General features: G+C 40.8%; 1 protein-coding gene across 5 annotated transcripts in view; it reads right to left on the minus strand.

Annotated features, from left to right (window-relative positions):
- Positions 1 to 25,360, minus strand: part of RUBCN (rubicon autophagy regulator) — a 78,718-nt gene that overhangs the window by 38,710 nt on the left and 14,648 nt on the right. For 3 of the 5 annotated variants that reach the window (XM_067034400.1, XM_067034401.1, XM_059064362.2), the window contains exons 2-12: positions 24,004 to 24,157; positions 14,047 to 14,130; positions 11,692 to 11,851; positions 10,941 to 11,047; positions 9,738 to 9,894; positions 8,574 to 9,107; positions 6,927 to 6,971; positions 4,761 to 4,856; positions 3,939 to 4,054; positions 3,036 to 3,243; positions 1,637 to 1,738 (exon numbers count right to left, since the gene is read on the minus strand). In XM_067034400.1, coding sequence (XP_066890501.1) covers positions 1,637 to 1,738; positions 3,036 to 3,243; positions 3,939 to 4,054; positions 4,761 to 4,856; positions 6,927 to 6,971; positions 8,574 to 9,107; positions 9,738 to 9,894; positions 10,941 to 11,047; positions 11,692 to 11,851; positions 14,047 to 14,130; positions 24,004 to 24,157 — 1,763 coding nt within the window. The remainder of the gene's footprint in view (positions 1 to 1,636; positions 1,739 to 3,035; positions 3,244 to 3,938; positions 4,055 to 4,760; positions 4,857 to 6,926; positions 6,972 to 8,573; positions 9,108 to 9,737; positions 9,895 to 10,940; positions 11,048 to 11,691; positions 11,852 to 14,046; positions 14,131 to 24,003; positions 24,158 to 25,360) is intronic. The other 2 variants (XM_059064364.2, XM_059064363.2) reach the window with 1 other exon arrangement.

Below are 25,360 nucleotides of genomic sequence, written 5' to 3' on the forward strand. Positions count from 1 at the left end.
TAATGAAATGACTCGTGGGGACACCCAGATAGCTTCAAGATGGGGTTGGCTGCCAGAAGAAAAAGCTACTTAGAAGATCAGAACTTTTAGCCCCACCTCAGGAACTCAGTTGCCACTGGCCAATGATTTAATCACTCATGCTTACTGAATGAACCTTGCTGAAGATGAGGTTTGGAAGGGCTTCCTGGTTGGTGTACATACCGATGTACTGGGAGAGTGGCGCACCCTGACTCCACGGAGATGGAGGTTCCTGTGCTCAGGATACTTTGGGACCTTACCCTATGTACCTCCTCTTCATGTGACTGCTCATTTGTATCCTTTATAATAAACTGTAATCATAAGTATAGTGCTTCCCTGAGTTCTGTGAGTCATTCTAGTGAATTATCAAACGTTGAGCAGGGAGTTGTGGGAACCCCTGGGTTGGTAGTTGGCCAGGGAGAAGTACAGGCATCCTGGGAACCCCATTGGCAGCTGGCATCTGAAGAGGGAGCCATCTCATGGGACTGAATCCTAAATCTGTAGGGTCTGTGCTAACTCCAGGAATTAGTGTCAGAATTGAAATGTAGGACACTCATTTGGTGTCAGAGAACTGGAGAACTGTTGGAAAACCACATACAAAGGAAAAAATGGAGTTTTAAGTGACTATCATTGTTATAAAAAGAAATCAGATGCATTAAGGAGAACACAGAAGGAAGACTTCCTGGAGACCTGGAAAAATATGTGTAAAAATTATTTCTGAATGGGGAAGAAACTCAGCTACCATACCTGGAGCTGAATGGGTTCTCGAGATTGGCGTAAACAGGAAATCAGAGCCTCATGCAGTAAAAGATCTACTCATCATCATGTTACAATGGAAAATTAGACACAATTCATCTCTATAAGAAAATTAGTCTTGGTTCCAGCCATAGGGGAAGAACTTACATCCCTGAACTGTTTGTTTGGTTTTCCATCTGTTCATTTGTTGATTGCACTGATAGGAAGTTGAAGAAATTTATGATTTTCAGGAATGGATTAACCCATAATCATGGGTTAACCTGATTTAACACAACTGCCTTTCCAGATAAGAGCCCCTCCCCTTCTCTAAGCAGAAGCTCACAACAAGAGTCTGTGATTCTGCTATGCAAATTAGCGCTGGTAGGACAGAAAATAAAGCTCCACTTTGTAAACTTGATTTTTTTTCCCCTTTTTGCTTTTTCCCTCCCAGTGACTCTTTCTGTCATTTTCTCTTAGGATTATAATAAAGCTCCTTTTAAACACTTTGAAACAATTTCAGTTGTGTTATAGGACACAAGAGAATAGAATTCTAATTTCATGTAGATGTGGGCTAGCTCTGGACTGCTATGCTAGTAGGAGGAATTAGAGTGAGAATCTGAGAGAAAGGTGCAACTGAGGAAGAAGCATCATGGTGACATCGATAGCCAGCCCACTCCAATGGAATACTTCCTTTTAGTGTTCTTTTCTGCTTAAATTTTAAATAGGCTTTGTTTTTAACAAGAGAAGTTATCTTACAACAGCTGACAACATACCATAATGAACCGTAATGAAGACCCCCTGCTTAGGGAAAGCTTCTCAGCCTATGATTCCAAATTAAAAGAAACAGTTAATGAAAGTTCCCTTGAAAAGTGTTAATTCATACCTTGGATTTCAAATTCATCAACCTCATCAGCAGAGCCAGAGTCAGAGAACTGTGCTGAATCACGTGAACTGAACTGGGAGCTGCTGGAAGTGACCCGAAAGCCTGTTACATTAAAAAAAAAAAAAAAAAAAAAGTAATAAATAGGACAGAAGAGGTCTCCTACTCTTTCTAGGGTCACAACAAAAGGGACCTGATATGACTTGAACATAGAAGTAAATAGAACCTTGGCTGGGAGTTATGCTGGGGAAATGGAAACTAGCTCTTCTTGCTAGTTTCCCCTTCTTGATTGATCCCCTAAAACGTTTCATGTGAGCAGAAAGTACCACTCTCTGGAAAGTGAATCTGGAACCAGTGGCCTTAGTTCTCCTCATATCAGAAACCTATTTTTTGGAAGATATTTCTGATATATATATATATATATATATATATATATATAAAATGGTAAATGCTAATTTTATTTATTTATTTATTTATTTATTTTTGTGCGGTACGTGGGCCTCTCACTGTTGTGGCCTCTCCAGTTGCAGAGCACAGGCTCCGGACGTGCAGGCTCAGCGGCCACAGATCACTGGCCCAGCCGCTCCCCGGACCGGGGTACGAACCCGTATCCCCTGCATCAGCAGGCGCACTCTCAATCACTGCGCCACCAGGGAAGCCCAATGCTAATTTTAATAACAAAAGTTGTACTAAATGTACATGAAAGTTAAATTAACACAGTATAGAAGAGAATAGCTTAAATAAACTGGGATTCACAGATTACAATAGCAAACTTATGACCAAATGAACTGAAGACATGAACAGTTCTGAAAATTCTCTTTTCGGCCTACTTCCTAAAGAAATAGTCAGGCTTTTTTCCTGTACGTAGTTTTGAGCTTTGTCTATACCATATACAGTAGGAAAATAAATTATTTAGCAACCTAGAAACAGTTTATAAAACTCTTTAATTTTCTTTGCCAGACATGCTGATGTTAAACTGACAGCTATAAATTAAAGCTATAGATAATAGGTATAAGTAATATAGAACAAGTTAAGAATACTACATTTACCAGATTCTTCTTTTTAAAAATTACTGTACTTTCTTAATTCCTGTGTGCTTTGCAACAGAAATAATAGGGATTTTGTTTTCTTAGAAAAGATAATAACATGTAAGAGTATAACACAAATAAGATAATTTATAATATACATGTAGAGGTAGGAAATGGATGAGCTCTAGGACTCTGGTCTGGTAGAAAAAAAAAAATTAGAACAACATAGAAAATCTTTCTGACAGCAGAGGAACCCTTGGCTTGGGTATAACATCTCACATGAACATACAAAGACAAAAAAGAAAGCCCACGAGGTACTAAGTCTTATCCCGAAGCCTGAAGAAGCAGGAACAGGCGTTCACAGCCTCACTCACTTCCATACTCAGTCTCCTGGTACACAGGGAGCAGATTCTTGGTGCGGATCTGCTGGCGACGAAGGCGGATCTTCTGCTTCAGTTCCTGGATCTCCCTGTCACTGTCCTCCTCCCCTTCCTCCTCTTCTAGGCACTGGCTCATCATGTTGCACTTCATCAGCTCAATGGCAGCAATCAAGGATTCTGAGATGCTGAAGTGGGCATTTTCCTGGGGAAGAAGAGCACCAAAGAGGGGACACCTCACTGATTATACTCTTGGAAAGTAGCTTCCAGAACGTGCATTGCTTTCATTCAAAACACCCAGGGGAAATGCACACTGCTCCTATAATGAAAGCTGATGGCCAGAAAACCTGTTGTACGTTCTCTTTGCTCTCGTATCTGGCCATGCCTGGCCTTCCTGTCTCACTTTCCACATAAAAATATGACAGAGAAGAGGTCAGGTCTTTCCTAAAACCATACACTTATATACAAAGTATTAAGGTAAATGTGATATCTCAAGATAAAGTGCTTTGTAAGCTACAAAATGCTACAGGGACATTATTTATCACATATCTGAGCCTTAGAACAAAACACAGAAGTTGATTCTGGAGACAGTCTTTACCTAAGGTTCCAGGGTCAAGGAAACAGTAATCATGTGACTAAAATTCAATGTTTCTATGTCCAGGATAGCTTCTAAGACAAAATCAGTAATATCTTTGGACTCAGTGAGGCGCATAGGCTCCCAGAAGAGTTTTCCAGAGATAGAATTTGTTGAACTTATCTTTACTGTGACTTACCTGTATTGTAGTCTACACCCATGTTATTGCTGTGTACCCCAAAACCTCTTTAGGACAAATGGCACCATAGCCCTCAGACCAGATCTCCCAACTCATGGGCTTTTCAGTGGTTCCTTAGAGTCCTCACCTTTTCCAGGTCTGCACAGCTGCCAAAGTCTTGCTCAGACAGGTAGCTGATGAGGGACTGTCCCTCTGATGGTCTTCGGAACATGCCTTCTCCTGAGCACAGGTACTGACTGCCCTCTGTGGGAAAATGGAATGTGGATGTGAAAAGCCCTGCTTTGAAAAGCAAATCTTCTTTACAGACAAGCTTCTTTCAGAAGTCTGATGATTTTAACACTAAAGATGCTCCCAAGTCTTCCCGGATAACAGGTTGGAAAGATGTCTACCTTCTACAGGAATTTCTCTGAATCTTGGAATCCCAGAGCACTAAGCCCCTGGGTTAGAGAATGGCGGAATAAATAGAGACAGCCTGGAGACAACCCTTTGACCACCTAAATTTAAAGATGACATACTCGTCCTCCCACCCACAAACAAAGAAACCAAAAAACCTGTGCTGTGAGTCAGACAAGGAAAGAAATGGCTCTCCCTGTGGATGATTTCCATGTGGAGCCTATCTTTGGTAATTAAGCCTAGCCACTCAAAGGCCTCTTTTCAAGGTCTCTCTCACCTACTCAAAGAGCCATTCCAGCTGGCTCACCAGACATTCACAGTGATAACACCCACAGCACGGAGACAGTGGGACCCCTAAGGCAGAGAGGAGCAAGGGAAATGGCGGGGTAGTGTGATTTCTGGCACAGGGGTTGAAAATAATGAAACGGAGGGTGAGACTGTATGGCGTGTACCCTCCACAGAGCTAAGATGAGCTACACAGCTCAGAGTGTGGCAGGCATGGGGGGAGCAGAGCAAAGACACGATTGAAGCACTGGCCTTCCTAGTACTCACTTACCATACTCCATGTACAGAGAGCTGGGTGTGCTGACTTCACTGCTGTGACCAGAGTAGGACAAGGGACCTCTCAACTTCGACTTATCACTGCAGGATTCTAGTGTCAGTGGCCACCAGGGGGTAAAAACACACATACGAGGTGAGCGACACATACATTCCCAACTTTGGAGTTTCAATATTTAACTGCTCCCATTCCCAATGCCCTCCCGAACAGGAGAGAGGGGGCACACCAACAGGGAACAGTCCAAGAATGCAGGAACACATGGAGGAAGGGAGGTGGGAAATCGGTATATTCTAAGGGGAAAAGAGAAAACATGACCTGGAATGCGGCAACACAGAGGCGAAAAAGAATCAAATCAAAGAGGATTCATGAATTTAGTTCTCTCTTCTTCCATCTTCTTATCAAATGTTCCAAGAATATCAGCCAATTTCTACCCTCCTGACAAACCAATTTAGAAAACAGTCCTCACATGGAGACAAGCACACTGAAACTTTTCTGATACCTTGACACTAGACTTTAAAACAATATCAGAAGGGTTAAACTAACTCACTAAAGAAACACCAGGATATGGCCTCTCTTAAACCTGAAATGTAAATTTGTCATACCTACAAATTTAACCCACTTCTGAACTAGCAGAACAAAATAACACCCAGCAATGTCCTTAAAAGAAGCATCAAGACAATGTTAGAGAAGCCAAGGATGATGGCCTTGTAACCAAAGGGCTCAGCCACAGGGCTGTAGACCCAGCCTTCCTGGAGAAGGAAGGGAGAGGTTTCATGAGAAGCCTGGCAAAGTAAGAAATGTCTGGGTAGCAGTTTTCAAGGAACATTGAGAGTTGAGAGTAGAGGAATAGCAGCAGGCACGGTTCACAGGAAATGAAAACTGATATTCTCTAAAGGGAAACACAAAATTCCCAGTGCCACAGAAGGAAGAGCAGGCAGCAAAGCAGGTGGGTGCCTGAGAAATGAACAGGATGCGCTGGGAGAACTAATGATTGAGCAGCATCCAACCTATTTCCTTGACAGATGGTGCCAATTTGTCAGCTGCTCCTCTCACAAAAAATGTTACCATGTGGTAAGTGATAACTCCATGTTCCCTTGGTGGTCCTGGCAGTGGGCTCTGCTCCTCACGACAAACCAGCAGTCACCGTGATGCCTTGGTAAGAAACCATGATTTGGAGGCAACCTTTGAGGTCCCCAGTCAAACTCAGTGCACAACACAAACTCCAACACCAGAACCTTATTCCTTTACAGCATGTAAAGGCCATCCAGCCTTTGCTCACTGAGCTCACTACCTCCTGAGGCTGCCCATTCAACTGATCAGCTCTAATTCTTAGAATTTTCTCATACTGACTTGAAATCTGTCGTCTTACAACTTCTTATCTCCTTAAGAACAACAACACGCTTCTAAACGAAGGTCTCGCAGACTTGTTCCTCTCTAACCTCTTTGCCAAGCTAACGTAGCCAGTGGCTTCACACATTACCAGGAGGCCATAGTTTTCAGTTCTCCCTTACCACTCCATCTTGCAGACATATTCTAGCATCAATATCTCCATGCGTGATGTACCCAGAATGTAACACAATATGCAGTTTGAACACCACTGTGAAAACCAAAGAAAGACTTAAGTCAATAGAAAAACCTTGTGCAATGGCTGGAATGAGGGGGTGGGGGAGAAATTTACAGGGGAAGGAAGACAGATGAATGAAAAAGGAAACAGGGACTCCAGGAGAGGCAAAAACATGCACTCACATCCAAGACCACAGAAAGGAGAAAACACATTCTGGTGTTAAATCATGGAAAATAAAGCAATTTGTAGTAAGTACTCAGTTATAAGAAAAATTCTGCCACTGATTCATCATGATGTCTTAGACAAACAGCAGACCTCAGGTTCACCTTTGTGCAATGCAGGCTTGACAAGTCTTGATTCTATCTCCTGGATGCTGTTGAGAGACTGAATGAGGCATTTGGAAGTCGTGGGCAAAAAACGTATCATGCAAAACAATAGTATTATTTTACCAACAGGTCTAAGCATAACTACAGGGCCAGGCCAGCCAGACTTGATTTGACACCAGAATGGAAAAGGAAGTTTGAAACCAAGCAAGATGGTCACAGAGGAACATAAGGAGGTGGGGGTGGGGGCTGGACAGACAGGACTGGCTACCAAACCTGCAATGGGATCTTCAACTATAATGGTGATACTCCTGGGGCCTCCTGTATGCAGACAGACAGGTGCAGAGGAAAGTCCAGAACACGAGAATAGACGGAGTGAGAAAAAGAGCGTCTTCTTATCTAGCAAAGGTTGGGGCTTAACTCCTGAGAGGGAACCCCAGTGCAGAGGGAAAGATGACTCTACAAGAAGCTGCACATGACCCACACGCCCTCAGATCCTTCTGCTTAGGTTTTCTCTAGCTCCCTTTTCCAATGCAGATTACCGCAGTTTCTGGAATCCACATGGATGCAAGAATGGGGGCAGGGAAGTTTTACATGCTCAAACACCAGTAGCCTGGAGTACAGCAGACACCAGGTCTGCTCCAGGAGATGTGAAGTAAGGGTCTAACCCAAGCACTCTTCACATCTACGAAGGCTCATGGGAAGACAGGCTTTGATTGGAGATTTTTTTTCTAACGAGTTCCAATGAGCCAAACCACATTCTTGGGAAAACAGAGACAAAAGTTTGCAATTCAAAAGTTTCAGATGAAGGCCTTAGCTCTCACCTTTTAGAAATTATAAAGAGAAATCAATAGCAGCTCTAGTTGTAAAAGGAAATCTTCCTTTTTTGCTCTTAATTTTTTATACTCTACTCTTTTTTTTTTTTTTTTTTGCGGTACACGGGCCTCTCACTGTTGTGACCTCTCCTGTTGCGGAGCACAGGCTCCGGACGCGCAGGCTCAGCAGCCATGGCTCATGGGCCTAGCCACTCCGCGGCATGTGGGATCTTCCCGGACCGGGGCACGAACCCATGTCCCCTGCATCGGCAGGCGGATTCTCAACCATTGAGCCACCAGGGAAGCCCTATACTTTACTTTTATATTTTATTTCTGAGGCTTTTCCACCCAGAACTGGCCTTGAGCACAAAATGGCCTTCCACTTGCTTTTATGGAGATGCTCTTACGAATGAAACCCAAGCAAAGCTTGCCAGACACCACCAACCTAGGAAAGATGATAGTAGGGAAATGGCAAAAGCAATGATACCACCTTGGCCATGCCTAAGGTGCTCTCTGCTAGCAGCTGGTGTCTGTGTGAAGGAGGTCCTAGTAGCCAGGGCCTCCTTACCTGACTGCCTTTCAACCTGAACTACTGATGGAGCAGTCAACCCCACTTACTTGTTTACTAGGTCCCATCACCCCATACTCACAACATCTCTAGTGTTAATAAGGAAACCCTAACATCAGTTTGCCTCTCTCTTATTATATCCTGACCAAATTTCTCAGGAATCACAGGAAGGGAAGGAATTTAACGGGATTATTTTTAAAGCTCATTAGTACTTTCCCTCTGTCTGAGAGATGCATTTAAAACTTGGACTGTGATTAGTCACACTATCATCTGGTGCTAAAAAACCAGTGAAAGAATCCAGGAAAGCATTTACTATTTAGCAATGTATAAAGGAACAAACATAAATATTCTCAGAGAGATTTCTTAGGTATCCACATTATATTACAAACTTCTCTTTCTCATTATAAGCAATATACTTTTCATATCATCAGAAACATAACTTCTCTTTCTGCCACCTGAAGACCCTTAAGAACAAACTCTCCCTTCCACCTGAAATTCAGGAGGCTGCCTTACTGACTACGGGCTGGTGGTTATCATTACCTGGGGCTCCTCTGGAGGCAATGTTGGTATCCGAATGGGAGCGAGTATGGCTCCTCTTTGTTCCACCAGTGACAGTGAGTGTTTGCCCCTCTGAGAAGCTAGACCTGCGAAGGACATTGGACAACTGGCTCTTCCCACCTCCCTCTTGGTCCCCTAGAGACGAAGCAGCAGAATCTGGCTTCTGGGAGCTGCTGGAGGAGAACAAATTGGAGCTGTTGCTCTCAGCATTGCTGCTGTGACTCTGACAGCTGGCGGTCCGGCCTCGGGGGTCCTGGTTGCCAATGGCCAAGTACTCAGGCCCCTCACTGGCATCACTTGGGGAATCATTCTGGCTGCTGACCCAGGGTGCTTCTAAGGGGCTGGTCAGAGTGCTGGAGCTCATCTCATTTGGGGTTGAGCGGGAGTCCCCAGCTAATGCAGAGATTGGAAGCAGGGGGGCTTGGACGGTTTGATACTCTGCTGGCGAGACATGTCCTCTGCTTTCTTGAGGTTTCTGGCATGGGCCACAGAGTGAAAAGGAAGTAGATCTTCTTTCTAGGATATAAAAAGAAAGGGAAAGGAAAGGTGAGCTGGAAGCCTTTGGTACCTGTGAAGGGCTTCTCCACAACTAAGGACCAAACTCCCTATTGTTACTGGGTGCCTAGGACACATGGTGTCACGTCAGAAAAGGCTAAATCATTCAAGGTAAGTAAAAAATTACTTAGAAGCAGCTAAACCAAAAGCATAAGCTCTTGGGACAGTGGCTTCATTGCTTATTAGTATGCATTCCCCATCTATAACATGAGCAATAATAATACCACCTACCTTGTAGGACTGTTTTGAGGGTCAAACGAGATAATATATACAAATTGATTACAACAGAGCCTGGCACATGGCAGGCACTGAATAAATGTTAGCAATTATTATTGAAATGCCTTCTGGCAATGCGGATTAGAAACCCAGGGGAAACTAAAAACATCTCTTGCCTCTGTTACTTTAATGATTCTACTGAATTATCTTAGGCTAGTTGCTATATACCTCTAAGATTTCCATATTAAGACATGAAGTTTGACAAACTGCATCAATCCAAGGCTCCATCTATAGCCAGCCTGTGAGCACCCACTAAGTCCTCTGCTTTCCAGGCCTGGGGATACATGTCTTGACTACCCCTTGCTGCCCCCATACCTGAGCCATGGTGGGGTATGGACTGGTGGAGGCTAGAGAAGGACCCAAAGTAGGAATGCTGAGCATAACTGGTTGAAGGGGTGTATGTGGAACCAGGCAGAGCTGTCAGGCTCTGGCTCTTTGTCACCAGCAGCGGGCTCTCATGCTTTCTGGCAAACTACAAAAAAAAAAACACATGTCAGAGTCAAGGATAGAGGGCCTCAGAAGAGGAGCACTTAGCACTACAAAAACACTGGTAGGAACTGGCCTTTGGCGGCAGGCTTGAACTGTAGCCAGGGCCAGTATATACAGCATAGGTATCCTCTATAGAGCATACAGCTTTGAAACTTCAAAGTCCTGCCATACACCACAGCTTCTGTACTGGAATCCTAGGTGGTCAGACCAGGAATGCTTATCATGGAGGCAGTACAGCAAAGTGCTTAAGACTATGCACTCAGAAGTCAGATACGCTGGGGCTCAAATCCAGGCCCTATCACTTACAAGTTATTTGGTCCAAACTTTGGGCAAGTGACTTATCTACTCTGTCCCTCAGTGGCCACCTTTATAAAATGAGATTAATGCCTACTTTATAGAGTTCTGAGGATTAAATGAGATGATGCATGTACTGTCCATAGCACCATGATTGGCACAAAGAAAGTATTCAATAGATGGTAAGCAAGAATTGAAATTGAAAAACCAGGAGAGATAGGGGATCCCTCACAAAAGAAATAGGGATTGTGATTTCTTTCTAGAGGAGGCACTGATATTAGTGATGGGATGAGTGAATTAGAGAGTTAATAATAAGCAACATAAAACAACAAAATTTTCTTGGGCAAAAATGATCCTGTGTAACATCAGGCCACACTACATCTGACACCCTATCTATAGTCAGCCTGACTCAAAATCATCCCTCCTCTCCCTAGCATTTTATCAAGCCTGCCCTTAAGGAGGTACTTACTCAGACTACAGATTTTTTTTAAGGATTTAAAAAAATAGACACCTCCCTCCTCAAATAGACTTAAGCTTACTTACAAATAAACATTTTACTTCAATAGGTACTTAATGGTACCTCCTCTTCTAAGATTTTTTGGTTTTATTTTTGTTTTTAATGAAAGCCTTTCAGTTCACAGTTGTCTAAGTGAAGTAGTTTGCTACATACGGTTATATCATGGTGAGGTCTAGGAGGCCAGAACATAGACATAGATAATTCTTTGGCCACTTTACCATAGATGCATCAATCTGAGCCAGGAGACGAGGGTTGTTCTGTTCCACTGCTTCTAGGCATTGGAGCATGGCCGTGACATGGGAGTCGCTTAGCAGGAAAGCAGTATCTGGGGAGAGAAAACTACCGCAATGATGGAGCCCATCAGGGAGAACTTCAGCCTCCCTGTATGGCCCTGGGAGAAGCTCAGGGAAGGAAAGAGGGAAAAGGCAAAGATGACTTGAGGAGAATCATACCACTGTGGACAGAGGGGAACTAGGGACAAATAAAGTAAAGAAGAGGTTAAATCATGTGCAGTATAGCAGAGCCCATGACAAGAGGCTTCAAAATCAGAAAGACCGAGATTTGAACTCTGGCTCTGGGTGACTTTGGCCAAGTCACCTAACCTCCTTGAGCTCTGCTTCCCTAATTGGAAAACAGGGGTATCAATACCCAACTCTCAGGGCTGCTGTTAGGTATATATGTATAAAAAATATGTAACAGTGATTGGAACATAGGAAACTCTCAGTAAATAGTAGTTACTCTTACTGATTTGCATATATGGGAGTAGGGAAAATACCTTAGCATAAAGCTTGACTGCATTTTACATAACAAGTTAGAGAGAAGACTAGATACATGTTTCTGATTAGAACCTCTATGGCATCAAGTGAAAGTATGAGGCCCTGGGGTAACAGTGGGTCTATAAAGGAAGAGTAAAGTAGAAGAGAAAGAGGACGTACATGTACCAGTACTGGCTATGTGACTTCTACCCACCTGTGTAGAATTTTCTGATATACTGTCTATCCCCCAGCAGAGGTCGGAGCTGGGCTGAGAGACAGTGGCACTGCAAGCTATGCTGCAGCCACAGCTCCGCAACGGCACGCTCACTCATGCCATCAGTGCTGCTCTGGACGTTCTCCTGCAAGTTGATGAACTAGGAGGCAAAGAAGCATGAGTCAAAATATACATCCAGGGCTTCCCTGGTGGCGCAGTGGTTAAGAATCCGCCTGCCAATGTAGGGGACACGGGTTCAAGCCCTGGTCCAGGAAGATCCCACATGCTGTAGAGAAACTAAGCCCGTGTGCCACAACTACTGAGCCTATGCTCTAGAGCCCGCGAACCACAACTTCTGAGCCCATGTGCCACAACTACTGAAGCCCACACACCTAGAGCCTGTGCTCCGCAACAAGAGAAGCCACTGCAATGAGAAGCCCGCGCACCACAGCAAAGAATAGCCTCTGCTTGCCGCAACTAGAGAAAGCCCACGCGCAGAAACGAAGACCCAATGCAGCCAAAAATAAATAAATGTTAAAAATATATATTTCCTGGTAAATCCAGCAAGATTGAGGCCTAATGACCTGAGAACTAAATTGAGACAGGTAAGAGGAGGTAATCAGAGATATTTGCCTTCCAGCTAACATCTACAGGTTATAGAGGGAGGAGAGGGAAGGAAAGGATTAATGGCTCCGCTGCTGGTTTGGGCCACTAGAAAAGGACTAAGCAGTTAAGACGTGATATGCAGCTCCTGGAGAGGACAAACCTGCTGTGTCTATCTCTTTATGTTGTAACTCCAAAGAGTCATCTATTCTCAGGGTATTCAGAGGAAGAATGAACTTGACATCTCGGCTTCTCTCACAGAGTCCTCTATTTCAGGTAGCCTCCAGAAAAGAATACAAGAAAAACCTGGGGTTAAAAAATCTAGGAAAAATGCCCCCAAACATTCTTCACCAAAGAGAAATCAGCTGAGCACGTCTTGTTGGCTCTCGCCACAGCATTTCTCTATTTGGAACTTCCTTCTATTGGCTGTTTCTAAAAGCTAAGTCTCATAGTTCAGGATCACTGCAAAAAAATGTATGCATGGCAATTTCAGGCAGCTTCTAAGAGGAAATGACTACAGCAATATATTTTATTTATTTATGGCTGCATTGGGTCTTTGTTGCTGCACTCAGGCTTTCTCTAGTTGCGACGAGCAGTGACTACTCTTTGTTGCGGTGCACGGGCTTCTCATTGCGGTGGCTCCTCTTGTTGAGAAGCACAGGCTCAAGGTGTGCGGGCTTCAGTAGTTGTGTCACATGGGCTCAGCAGTTGTGGCACATAGGCTTAGTTGCTCCGCGGCATATGGGATCTTCTTGCACCAGGGCTCGAAACTGTGTCACCTGCATTGGCAGGCAGATTCTTAACCACAGCACCACCAGGGAAGTCCCATGATATATTTTAGAGAAAAAAGTTAGAGGGGGATTTGGTGGGAAAAATAAAGTGATAAGGACAAAAAAAATCCATGTAAGAAAATCACTGGGCTCTGGCCTTTTCTCACAAAAAAGGCCAGAGTGACACCTTGTGATTTGGTTCCCTGATCATTTAAAAATAAGTTACTTTTCCAGACATCACCTTGGCAATGAATCTGTCAGTGGGTGTGATATACATAAAACAAGACTGGTCATGAATCAGTAAGTATTGAAGATGGATGATATTTGGGGGTTCATTACACTCTTCTAATTTTGAATGTATTTGAAAATTTCCATAGGCAAGGGTTAAATAAATAAATATATAAGTTTGGCTGTGATTGATGTGGAACTAGCTGTGTAACTCTGGCCAAGTCACCTAACCTCCTGGAGCTCTGTGTCCCTGGTTGGGAATCAGGGGTATTATGCTGAGCTGAGAGGACAGAAGAGTACAGTGCTACTCTACTCTCCAATGCTGTTGGGAACATGTTGGGCTCCATTTGACAATGGTCTCCAGAAACCTCACATTTTTTTTTCTATTTGGTGCATCCTCTTCTCTTTAAACAGTCATCAGCATATCAGTCCTACTTAACCCCAACCATTCAGGAGACTTCTTGCCATTTGCCCTAGATTTTGAAAAGCTTCACTCTGGTCCCATATTTGCAAATCTTTTGAAAATAACAAAACTTTTTCAGGTCTTCCCCAGAGGAGGGAAAGTGGCCTAGAGCAATGGGTGTGCAAAGCTTATTTTTGATAGTAAATCATCCTCCCCTCCAAATCAGTCCTACAGGGATTATTTCCTCTCCTCAGTTAATAGGAAACTTGACATATGCCATCCTTCTAGCCTAGGAGACTCTTCATACAGAACATCAAATATCAAAGCCTTGTGGTTACCTTCACCTCTTACCTTCTCTACATGAAGGGCTGAGTGGGGACTGAGCCAGCGGATGTCTTTCACAAATTGCCAGTAATCAGTCTGGCGGCAATACACCTGTTTTGGGGACACAGAAGGTAAACAAATTGTTACCATTTTGGACCACATCTAGTTCTGTACTGACATTCAAAGAGAGGAAAAAGAAAAGCCTAACTTGGGACTTCCCTGGAGGTCCAGTGGTTAAGACTTCACACACTTCCAATGCAGGGGGTGTGGGTTCGATCCCTGGTCAGGGAACTAAGATCCCACATGCCATGTGGCATGGCGCCCCCCCCCCCAAAAAAAAAGCAAAGCCTAACCTTCCCTTGCCTCAACAAAGGTTCTCAGCAGCAATAAAAGGAATATACAGATGTTCACCCTTTTAAAGAATAATTGTTAAAAATTATTTTAATTGTTCTTTTGAGGAGGTAATACATGCATATGATATAGAAGGCTATATAGTTGACCCCTGAACAACACGGGTTTGAATGGTGGATCCTCTTATAAGTGGATTTTTTAAATAAATATATTGGAAAATTTATTGGAGATTTGCAACAATTTGAAAATAACTTGCAGATGAACTGCATAGCCTAGAAATATTGAAAAAATTAGGAAAGTTAGATATCTCATGAATGCATAAAATATAGGTAGATGTTATCCTATTTTATCATTTACTACCATAATATATATACAAACCTATTATAAAAAGTTAAAGTTTATCAAAACTTACACACACAAACACTTATGGACCATAGATGGTGCCATGTGCAGTCAACAGAAATATAAACAAACGTTAAGAAGCAGTATTAAATAACTGCATAAAATTAACTGTAGTTAATTTTATACAATTATGTACTACTATAATAATTTTGTAGCCACTTCCTGTTGTTATTGTTGTGAGCTCAAGTGTTGTGAGTGTCCACTCAAAATGCCGTGTGACACTAATCATCTCTGTATGAGCAGTTCGTCTCTCCAGTAAATTACATACTGCAGTAAAAAGTGACCTTTCCCAGCCAGCTCTTGTGTATTTTCCATTGTGTTTTGTGTAATGCCAAAGACCCTGAATAACACCAGGGGACCCATACAAAGTGCTACTAGTGATGGTGGGAGTGCTCCCGAGAAGCAGAGAGAAGTCATGACATTATAAGAAAAAGCTGAATTGCTTGATATGCACCGTAGATTGAGGCCTGCAGCTGCAGTTACCCACCATTTCAAGATAAGTGAATCCAGTGTAAGGACAATGGTAAAAAAAGAAAAGGAAATTCGTGAAGTTGTGCCTGCAGCTACTCCAGCAGGCACAAAACCCTTCTACTTTTTGAGAAATACCTTTTAATCTCATACTGAAAAATTCAGCTTTTATGTGGGTACAGGATTGCTATAGGGAAGGCATACCTATGGACTCTAATATGATTCAAGAAAAAGCAAAGTCTTTATGTGACAACTGAAAGCAAAAGGAAGGTAGAGGATCTAAAGCTAGGGAATTCAATGCCTGAACAGTATGGTTTGAAAATTTTAGAAAGATGTTTGGAGAAGTAGCTTCTGCTGACCAAGAGGCAGCAGACAAATTCACAGACACCATTAAGAAAATAACTGAGAAAGCAGAAACTAACACACCATTGTAAAGCAATTATACTCCAATAAAGACGTTAAAAAATAAAATAAAATAAAAATAATTGGGGAGAAAGGAAATCTGCCTGAACAGGTTTTTAATGCAGATGAAAGTGGCCTATTCTGGAAAAAAATGCCACAAAGGACCTTTACTAGTAAGGAAGAGAAGGGAGCACCAGGATTTAAGAAGGAAGGGACAGGCTTACTCCACTGTTTTGTGCAAATGCAGTCGGGTTTATGATCAGAATTGCCCTTATCTGTGAATCTGCTAACCCTCAAGGCTTGAAGGGAAAAGATAAACACCAGCTGCCAGTCTTTTGGTCATACAACAAGAAGGCCCAGACAATAACCCTTTTTCTGGATTGGTTCCATCAATGCTTTGTCCCTGAAGTCAGGAAATACCTTGCCAGTAATGCAATAAGACAAAAAAAAAAGGGGGGGGGGAAATAAAAGGAATATAGATTGGGAAGGAAGAAATAAAACTGTCTTTGTTCACACATGACATGGTTGCCTACTTAGAAAATTCGAAAGAATCAACAACAACAAAATTCCTGGAACTAGTAAGTGTTATTATAGCAAGGTCATATTAACCATATATCTAGAGGATATATGGTTAATATATAAAAGTCAACTACTTTCCTATATACCAGCAATGAACAAGTGGAATTTGAAATTAAAAACACAATAATACCATACACATTAGTACTGTCCAAATTGAAATACTTAGGTATAAATCTAACAAAATATATACAAGATCTCTATGACAAAAACTATAAAACTTTGCTGAAAGCTATTAAAGAACTAAGTTGCAGAGATAACCCATGTTCATGGATATGAAGACTCAATATTGTCAAGATGTCAGTTCTTCCCAACTTGATGTATAGATTCAATGCAATCTGATTCAAAATCCTAGCAAGTTATTTTGTAGATATCCACAAACTATTCTAAAATTTATATGGAGAGAGAAAAGACCCAGAATAGCCAATCAATACTGAAGGAGAAGAACAATGTTTTTCTTCAAAAAGGACTGACACTATCTGACTTCAAGACTTTACTATAAAGCTACAATAATCAAGACAGTGTGGTATTGGCAAAAGAACAGACAGAAAGATCAGTGAAACAGACTAGAGAGCCCCAAAATAGACCACTGTAAATATAGTCAACTAATCTTTGACAAAGGAGCAAAAGGCAATACAAGATAGTCTTTTCAACAAATGGTGCTGAAACACTGGACAACACTTATACCCATCACAAAAATTAACTCAAAATGAATCACAGACCTAAATGTAAAATGGAAAACTATAACCCTCCAAGGAGATAACATAGGAGAAAACCTATATTGGGTATGGTGGTAACTTTTTAGATACAAGACCAAAGGCATGATCCATGAAAGAAAGAACTAGTAAGCTGGACTTCATTAAAATTTAAAACTTCTGCTTTCTGACAGACAATGTCAAGAGAATGAGAAGATGGGCTTCCCTGGTGGTGCAGTGGTTGGGAGTCCTCCTGCCGATGCAGGGGATACGGGTTTGTGCCCTGGTCCGGGAGGATCCTGCATGCCGCTCCCCGTGGGCCATGTCTGCTGGGCCTGCGCGTCTGGAGCCTGTGCTCTGCAGCGCAGCAGGAGGGGCCACAGCAGCACAGCAGCAGTGAGAGGCCCACGTACAGCAAAAAAAAAAAAAAAAAAAAAAGAGAGAGAGAAAGAGGAGATAAGCCACAGACTGGGAGAAAATATTTGCAGAAGACAAAACTGATAAAGGATTGTTATCCAAAATATACAAAGGACTCCTAAAAGTTAGCAATAAGAAAATAAGCAATCCAATTTAAAAAATGGGCCTTAACAGACAAGTCACCAAAGAAGATATACAGATGACAAATAAGCATGTAAAAAAATGCACCATGTCATAGGTCATCATTGGCAATGCAAATTAAAACAAATCAAATGCAAATTAATGCAAATTAAAACAACACAATACACATCTATTAAACTGGCCCAAAGGGGAGGAAAAAAAAGGAATGGCCCAAATCCAGAACAATGCCTATATCAAATGTTGGTGAGAATGTGGAGCAACAGGAACTCTCATTCATTGCTAGTGGCAATGCAAAATAGTATGGCCACTTTGGAAAACAGTTTGGCAGTTTCTTTCAAACTAAAGATCCTCTTACCATATGATCCAGCAATTTACTTATGTACACACAAAAACCTCAATAAAAACTTGATGTCAAATTAAGTAGGGACAAGACAATTTCAAAGTTGGGGGAAGAAAGCCTAAAAATGTAGAACGTTTTATATTCATACTACAGGATTTTTAAATTGCTAGTCCAACATAAAGACATGGAAGCTGGAAGTCCTGTATGATGTATTATGGGTGTAATTTATACAAGAAAGATGATATGGAACTCCATCAGTGGATTCATTCTCACAGAAGAGGTTTGACCCTATACCCAAAGACTGTTAATTAAATGTAAATTTAGGATGTTTTAAATTAAAATAAAATGTTTGAGTGATGTATTTTAACAATGTTTAATTTCCCTCAATCAATCAGCTAATGATCCAGGTCATGTGTAAGAAGGCTTTTCCTTATCAAAAAATGATATGGTAGTTAACATGAAAATAAAATGATAAATAGGTGAATGTTGGGTGAAAAAATCAACAACAAAAGATGCTATATGAGTGAGGGACTACTCCTACCATAATGAAAAGCTACAATAATTAAAACTGAGTGGTGATAGCATACAAATAGAGAACAGACCATAACAGAAATCCAGAAATAGATCCATGTGCCAAGGAAATTAAGTATATTCAAAATAAATTACAGATAGAATGGTTTAAATGTAAAACATTAAGCCATAAAAGTAATAGAAGAAACCATGGAGAAACATTTTTAATAATCGTATAGTGGGAAAGCCCCTTCAGAGCATCAAACAGAGCCCAGAAGCCCTAAGAGAAATGATTAATTTGACTTACTAAAAATCTGATATTTCTGTATAGTAAAAGTCACCATAACAAATGTATGGACACCAAGGGAGGAAGTGGTGGGAGGTGGGGGTGGTCCTGGTGGGATGAATTGGGAGATTGGGATTGACATATATACACTAATATGTACAAAATGGATACCTAATAAGAACCTGCTGTATAAAAATCAAATAAAATAAAATTCAAAACTTAAAACAACAACAACAACAAAAAATGTCAAAAGACAAGCTAGGAAAAAATATTTGCAATACACATTGCAGACAAATAACTAATTCCCTTAATAAATAAAGAGATTCTACAAATCTGTAGGAAAAGATTGACAATCTAAGGAAATGGGGGTAATACAGGGAAAAGTTCACAAAAAATACTTTTTAAAAAAAAATTAATTTATTTTTGGCTGCATTAGGTCTTCATTGTTGCACATGGGCTTTCTCTAGTTGCAGCGAGTGGGGGCCACTCTTTGTTGCAGTGTGCGGGCTTCTCATTGTGGTGGCTTCTCTAGCTGCAGAGCACGGGCTCTAGGCATACGGGCTTCAGTAGTTGTGACATGTGGACTTACTAGTTGTGGTGCATGGGCTCAGTAGTTGTGGCTCGTGGGCTCTAGAGCGCAGGCTCACTAGTTGTGGCACGTGGGCTTAGTTGCTCTGCAGTATGTGGGATCTTCCCAGACCAGGGCTTGAATCCGTGTCCCCTGCATTGGCAGGTGGATTCTTAACCACTGCGCCACCAGGGAAGTCCCCCCAAAATACTTTAATGGCTCTTATAAACATCTTTCAGAGTAAAAGAAATGTAACTTTTCACCTATTATATTGGCGACAGTTTAAAGTTTAATAACACCCTATATTGTCATGGGTATGAAGAATCAGATCGTCTTATACAATGTTGCTGAGGGCGTAAGCAGACATAACTTTCTGGAGGGCAATTTCGCCATAGCTATCAAAACTGAAATGCATATACCCTTCAGCCTAAGAATTCTACTTCTAGGAGTATCCTATGGTAAAGGGCAAAATGACATATACTCAAGGTTATTCACTGTAGCATTGTTACTAAGAGCAAATGCCTGGAAGGAATCTAAATGTTTATTACCAGGAGACTGATTAAATAAATTATGGTACATACATAGAATGGAATATTATAAAATGACAGCTGTAAAAAAGAATGAAGAACCTCTTTATGTAATGGATTGGGATGAATTACAATCACATCAAGTGAAAAAAGCAAGGTGTAGAGTAGTGTTTATAGTATGCTTTTATTTGTATGAAAAATCAAAAGGTATAGCAACGAAAATTATTCATATTTACTTTTATAAGCATAAAAATTCTCTGGAAGGAAACTAGAATACAGTAGTTACCAATGGGATTGGAAGGAAACAAGATATTTACTGCATGTGGTTTTATACATTTTGTTTTTTTAACCATATAAATGTATTGTCTATTTTCTCTTTTTTTTTTTTGGCCCCGCCATGTGGCTTGTGGGATCCTAGTTCCCAGACCAGGGATTGAACCCGGGTCCTCAGCAGTGAAAGCATGGAGTCGTAACCACTGGACAGCCAGGGAATTCCCTGTATTGACTATTGTAATTAAATATTTTAAAGCAAGTTAGAGAGTAATAGATACAGTATAATCTTAATATTTTAAAAAGCATGTACATGCATAGAAAAAAATAAGAGAATCTACCAAAATGTTAAAGAGTGATTGTTATTACTTGATGTTGAAATTATGGGTAATAACTTACTTTCTTCTAAACTCTTTTTGGTATTTCCCAAATGTTCAGAAAATAAAAACATGTATATTACTTATATATTCAGAAAAGAAATACACATGGACTTTCTTGGCGGTCCAGTGGTTAAAACTCCATGCTCCCAATGCAGGGGGCACTGGCTCAATCCCTGGTCAGGGAACTAAGATCCTGCATGCTACATGGCGTGGCTAAAAAAAAAAAAAAAAAAAAAAAAAAAAAAAAAAATATATATATATATATATATATATATATATATACACCAGAGGTCTTTTTTGTTATTATTGCTATTTTTTAAATTGGGTCATCTATACTGCCAAGTACAGGTTTCTTCTTAGTGTTGGAAAAGGTGGGGGGAATCTTTGCACTTCTAGTCAGCTGAGAAATCTCAGGGATTAAGCGTCTCCACATTTCTAAGCAGCAGAAAAGGGGTTATCAAATATACCTTGCGTTATGGAAAGACTAAAAGGTAGCCCAGATATCTGCAGGATGTAAAGGAAAACAAGATCCCTCTAAGAATATGGTCATGATGTTAGAGTTTCCTAAGGCCCTGAGTGATTAAAAAAAATACACTTCACATTCCATAACACATCTCTAGGAAAGCACAGAAGAGACATGGCCAGCATGAATCATTGTATCCCTTCCCCCCTTCAAGAGCACGACACCCAGAATAGCTTTCTGATGACACAGCAGCCAGAAGCCTTTGAAAGCCTTAATCTTTAGGGAGGAAATGAAAAGGAAAAACAAGTCCTTAATGCAGACTTTAATTTTTAGGTCTTTACAAGGCAGAACTGAGCAGCAGTGAAGTTGGTATGGATCTTTCGTCTTTAATACTTCCCACTAGAGCCTGTAGTTGCTAAATGTATGTGTGTATGACAGATTTGTCTGGTTTGCTCTGCTTGCACTTATTAACACTACTGCTGTTTTGTAGGTGACCATATACTTTAACAGTTTTCATTCTGCTGACCAGGTACCTTCACAGATCTTATTACTTACTAATAACAATAATACTGTGTTGCTTTACCAAGCATCTTTCACTTGGGAATTCCACTGACTTTACTATTTCATCATGACACATATTCTGTTTCTGGCACAGATGGTAAAACTGTCTTCAAATATAGTAAAATGATTACTCCAGATGACAATGTAAAATGAGTAATAGAGCCAAGAAAAGAACTTTTTTGCTATCGAGATGAAAGTACTTTAATCACTAAATGACAGTGCCTCTAATCTGGTAGCTATCTCGGTCATCAGTCTGGGAAATTTGTATTGGGTTTTTGTAAAACATGTTGGTGTGGTTCCCAATTCTGGCTTGGGAGACTGAGTAGCTGGCAATGCCACAGATTAGTATTAAAAATATCAGGAGGAAGGGCAACCTTATGAGAGAAAATAAGTTTGTTTTGGGTCATGTTGTACTTGGCCTATAGGACAGCCAGCCAGATGATAAGGTATAGCAGATAGCCAGACAGCTAGTCTTGTGGACCTGAAGTTCAGCAAAGATGTCTGAGCTGGGGCTAGGTAGTGTATAGGTGACAGTTAAAACAATGCAAGTGAAGGAGACTGTTTCAGAAAATGTACAATGTAATAAGAGATAAGGACATAGGACTGGACTGTATTAAAAACTAAAATCCGAGAGGAAGAGATTCCATGGAAATAAACTAAGAAAGAGTGATCACAGAGGTAGGAGAAGGTCTCCATAACACTGGAATAATGCAATATGAGTCAAGGTCTGATGATGTTCAACAGTGAAGAACACAAGACAGTGTTAAAGGAGAAATGTTCACTGGATTTGGTAACATGGACTTACATAAACTTCAGTAGCAAGAACAACAGTGGTAAGGGCAGAAACCAGATTGCAGTGGGTTAAATTATTTGTTTTGTAAATTCCAATAGTCATATATTTTTCATAGGACAACATGTAACTTGAAGCTTAAAAAAAATGAGGGGAACATTTATTATTTACTTCCTATGTACCACGAACTGTGCTAGGCAAATTTGTATGCCATTTCATTTAATCTTTCCACCAAACATTATGATATAAATAATATTATCAACATTTCTACCGATGAGAAAAGGCTCAAAAAAGTTAATATCACCTAATAGATAAGACTGACAGACAACTTACTACACTTTCTAAAGTTTTTTCAGGTATTATCTCATTTAATTCTCACAACAATCCTATGACGTACATACCAGTGTTACCGCCTCATTTTACAAATGAGGAAACAGAAGCACTAACAGTTATGTAACTTACCCAATACCACAGAGTGGTGAAGCTGAGATAAAATAAGAACAGTCTGACTCAAAAATCCATAATTATTAATACTATGTCATTTTTTTCCCCCAAGGACCCGAGCAATTTCAATCCAGGTTCTGTCTGATTCCAAAGACTTCTGTCAGTCTACTATACAATGTTGCCTCCAAATTCCTGGAATGAGTTTTAATAATGATGACCATTAAGATTCAGCTCTTTAAAGGATAAAAATTTTCCCCATCTCTTCAAAATTCTTTAGAAAGAGGGCCTCATTTTTAGAACTTACTCTGAATAAAGAAAATCTAACCTAAGCCAACTTTTCCACTGAATTCTGAAAGAACTCAACAAGAACACTGGTTTAAAGAGTTTGTTCAGAGGTGATATATACATATTTTTAGAAGGGAGGGTAGCACATTAAATCCTATCAACTATGAATATCTTAATACCAATTAATTTTTTCCAGTGTGACTGCTAGTTAAGAATAAATTCTGATTAAAAAAGAAAGACAGGGCTTCCCTGGTGGTGCAGTGGTTGAGAGTCCGTCTGCCGATGCAGGCGACACGGGTTCATGCCCCGGTCCGGGAGGATCTCACGTGCCGCAGAGCGGCTGGGCCCGTGAGCCATGGCCGCTGAACCTGCGCGTCCGGAGCCTGTGCTCCGCAACGGGAGAGGCCACAACAGTGAGAGGCCCACATACAGCAAAAAAAAAAAAAAAGAAAGACAAGCCTGGCTTAGAAAAAAAGAGTTTCAGGAAAGAATACTAAGGCCTTACATGGGAAGAGCATGAGTGTGTTTGGGAACACAAATCATGCACATATTTGTGAGGTTTGATTTTTAAAAAGTAGGAGGATCAGATCCAATGACCCACTTGACAATTTTATCCAGAACCAAACCTATTTAAAACATTGCAAATGGAGTAACTGCCATTGAGAATTAAAGCAGAAACCATTGAGTGTTAGTAGATTCCACTCATTTTTAATACTCAAAGCTTATTAGAGTGTTTGAGGATACTTAGGAAAAGAAACAACATCAATAAAGTTTACATAGAAGAAAACGTAAGCTATAACTAAAACTATCACTCACAAGCATCAACAAGTTATCAACAAAGTGATGCTCACAGGATAGTCTAAAAATGACAATAATCCTGTAAATATTTCTCAGATACGTCCTAGGATACTCTTAAGAGGAATATCTCAATGATTCATCATCATTGTCCTTATCCTCCTCCTTGTTATCATATATTATAGTCTTGCTCTCAAGGGCTCAGAGACTAGTTGCCTTCATCTTCTCCCTGCTAACAACTTAATGCAACTATTTCTTTCCAACAGGTGATTCAGCCAATCTGGCAGAAAAAGAAAAGAAGGGATCTACATACCTGGTCATGGATGAGCCCATGGTAGAGGATGCTCTGCATGTCCCTGCAAAGCCGCTCCAGGCCACCATACTTGGACCAGACATTGGGGCTGTTAGCTGATACTAAACCCTCCACAGTAGTCTTCAAATTACCCAGCAACTGCCAGTGCTCCTTCCTGCAAGGGCATTAATTATACCAATGGTTAGTTACTTTGTTGTACCTGATCCTGACCACGTCAAAGAAAGTCTAAGACAAGAAGCCTGCTGCCCCACATCCTAACATTGTCTCCCCTATTAATTTTTTACGTGAGTATAAGACCCAATTCTGAGAGGACTGAAGTTGTAAAGAACACTAAGATTTTGTTTTAAAACCCTCATATTGGGACTTCCCTGGTGGTCCAGTGGGTAAGATTCTGTGCTCCCAATGCAGGGGGCCTGGGTTCGATCCCAGCATGCGTGCTGCAACTAAGAGTTCGCATGCCACAACGAAAAAGCCCGCATGCCGCAACTAAGAGCCTGCATGCCGCAACTAAGAAGTCCACATGCCGCAACTAAAGATTCCACATGCTGCAACAAAGAGCCGGTGCAGCCAAAATAAATAAACAAACATATATGTATATATATATATATAAAGCCCTCATATTTACATGGCATATTGTGCTTTGTAAGGTGATCTTCATCTACTATCATTCCATCCTCATGTAAGTAGCCTATAACCCTGTTTCTAGGAGTGTGACCCATTAAGATCCATTTCTGGACAATGACATTACATGGGCAATATATAAAGAGATGAGAGCATTTGCTGAAAACCAGAAATCTTTTGCCAAACAAAAAAGCCAAAAACAACTTTTTATTAACTATATTTCTAGTACTAAGTACATATATCTGTACACAAATATTATGGAAAAGAATACAAATTGCCCATGATTTTCCCCCTCAATTTTTTAACCTAAAATTGAGACAAAATGTTTTAAGCTTCCACTGAGCCACTTAGGCCATGTCCCCAAATCAATCAACTATTGGCTTATTCCCTTGGACCATGTGAAGTACTTTAGTGTAAGAGTTTGAAAATTATTGCCCTAGATGATCGTCAAGGTTCCTCTCAAATTCCCAGCATTTTCTCAACACAGCTTCCAACCCAATAAAAACTCAAAACCAGCTGCAATTGAGTGAAAAGAACTGGATACACAGAATAAAACTGGATAAGGAAAACATGAGGAGATGAGGTGTCAAACTCCTTCTCTTGGGCCCCCAATTGTTATGTTGTACACTTTATCGAGCCCTTTCATTTCTTATTAGAATACTACTCTTTCCTCTTCAAGGACAGTCCTGGGAATGGTTATAATTTCTCCAAGGAACTTTCACTATAACCATTTAAA

The sequence above is a fragment of the Kogia breviceps genome, chromosome 5 (genome assembly GCF_026419965.1).
Source record: "Kogia breviceps isolate mKogBre1 chromosome 5, mKogBre1 haplotype 1, whole genome shotgun sequence".
NCBI lineage: Eukaryota > Metazoa > Chordata > Mammalia > Artiodactyla > Physeteridae > Kogia > Kogia breviceps.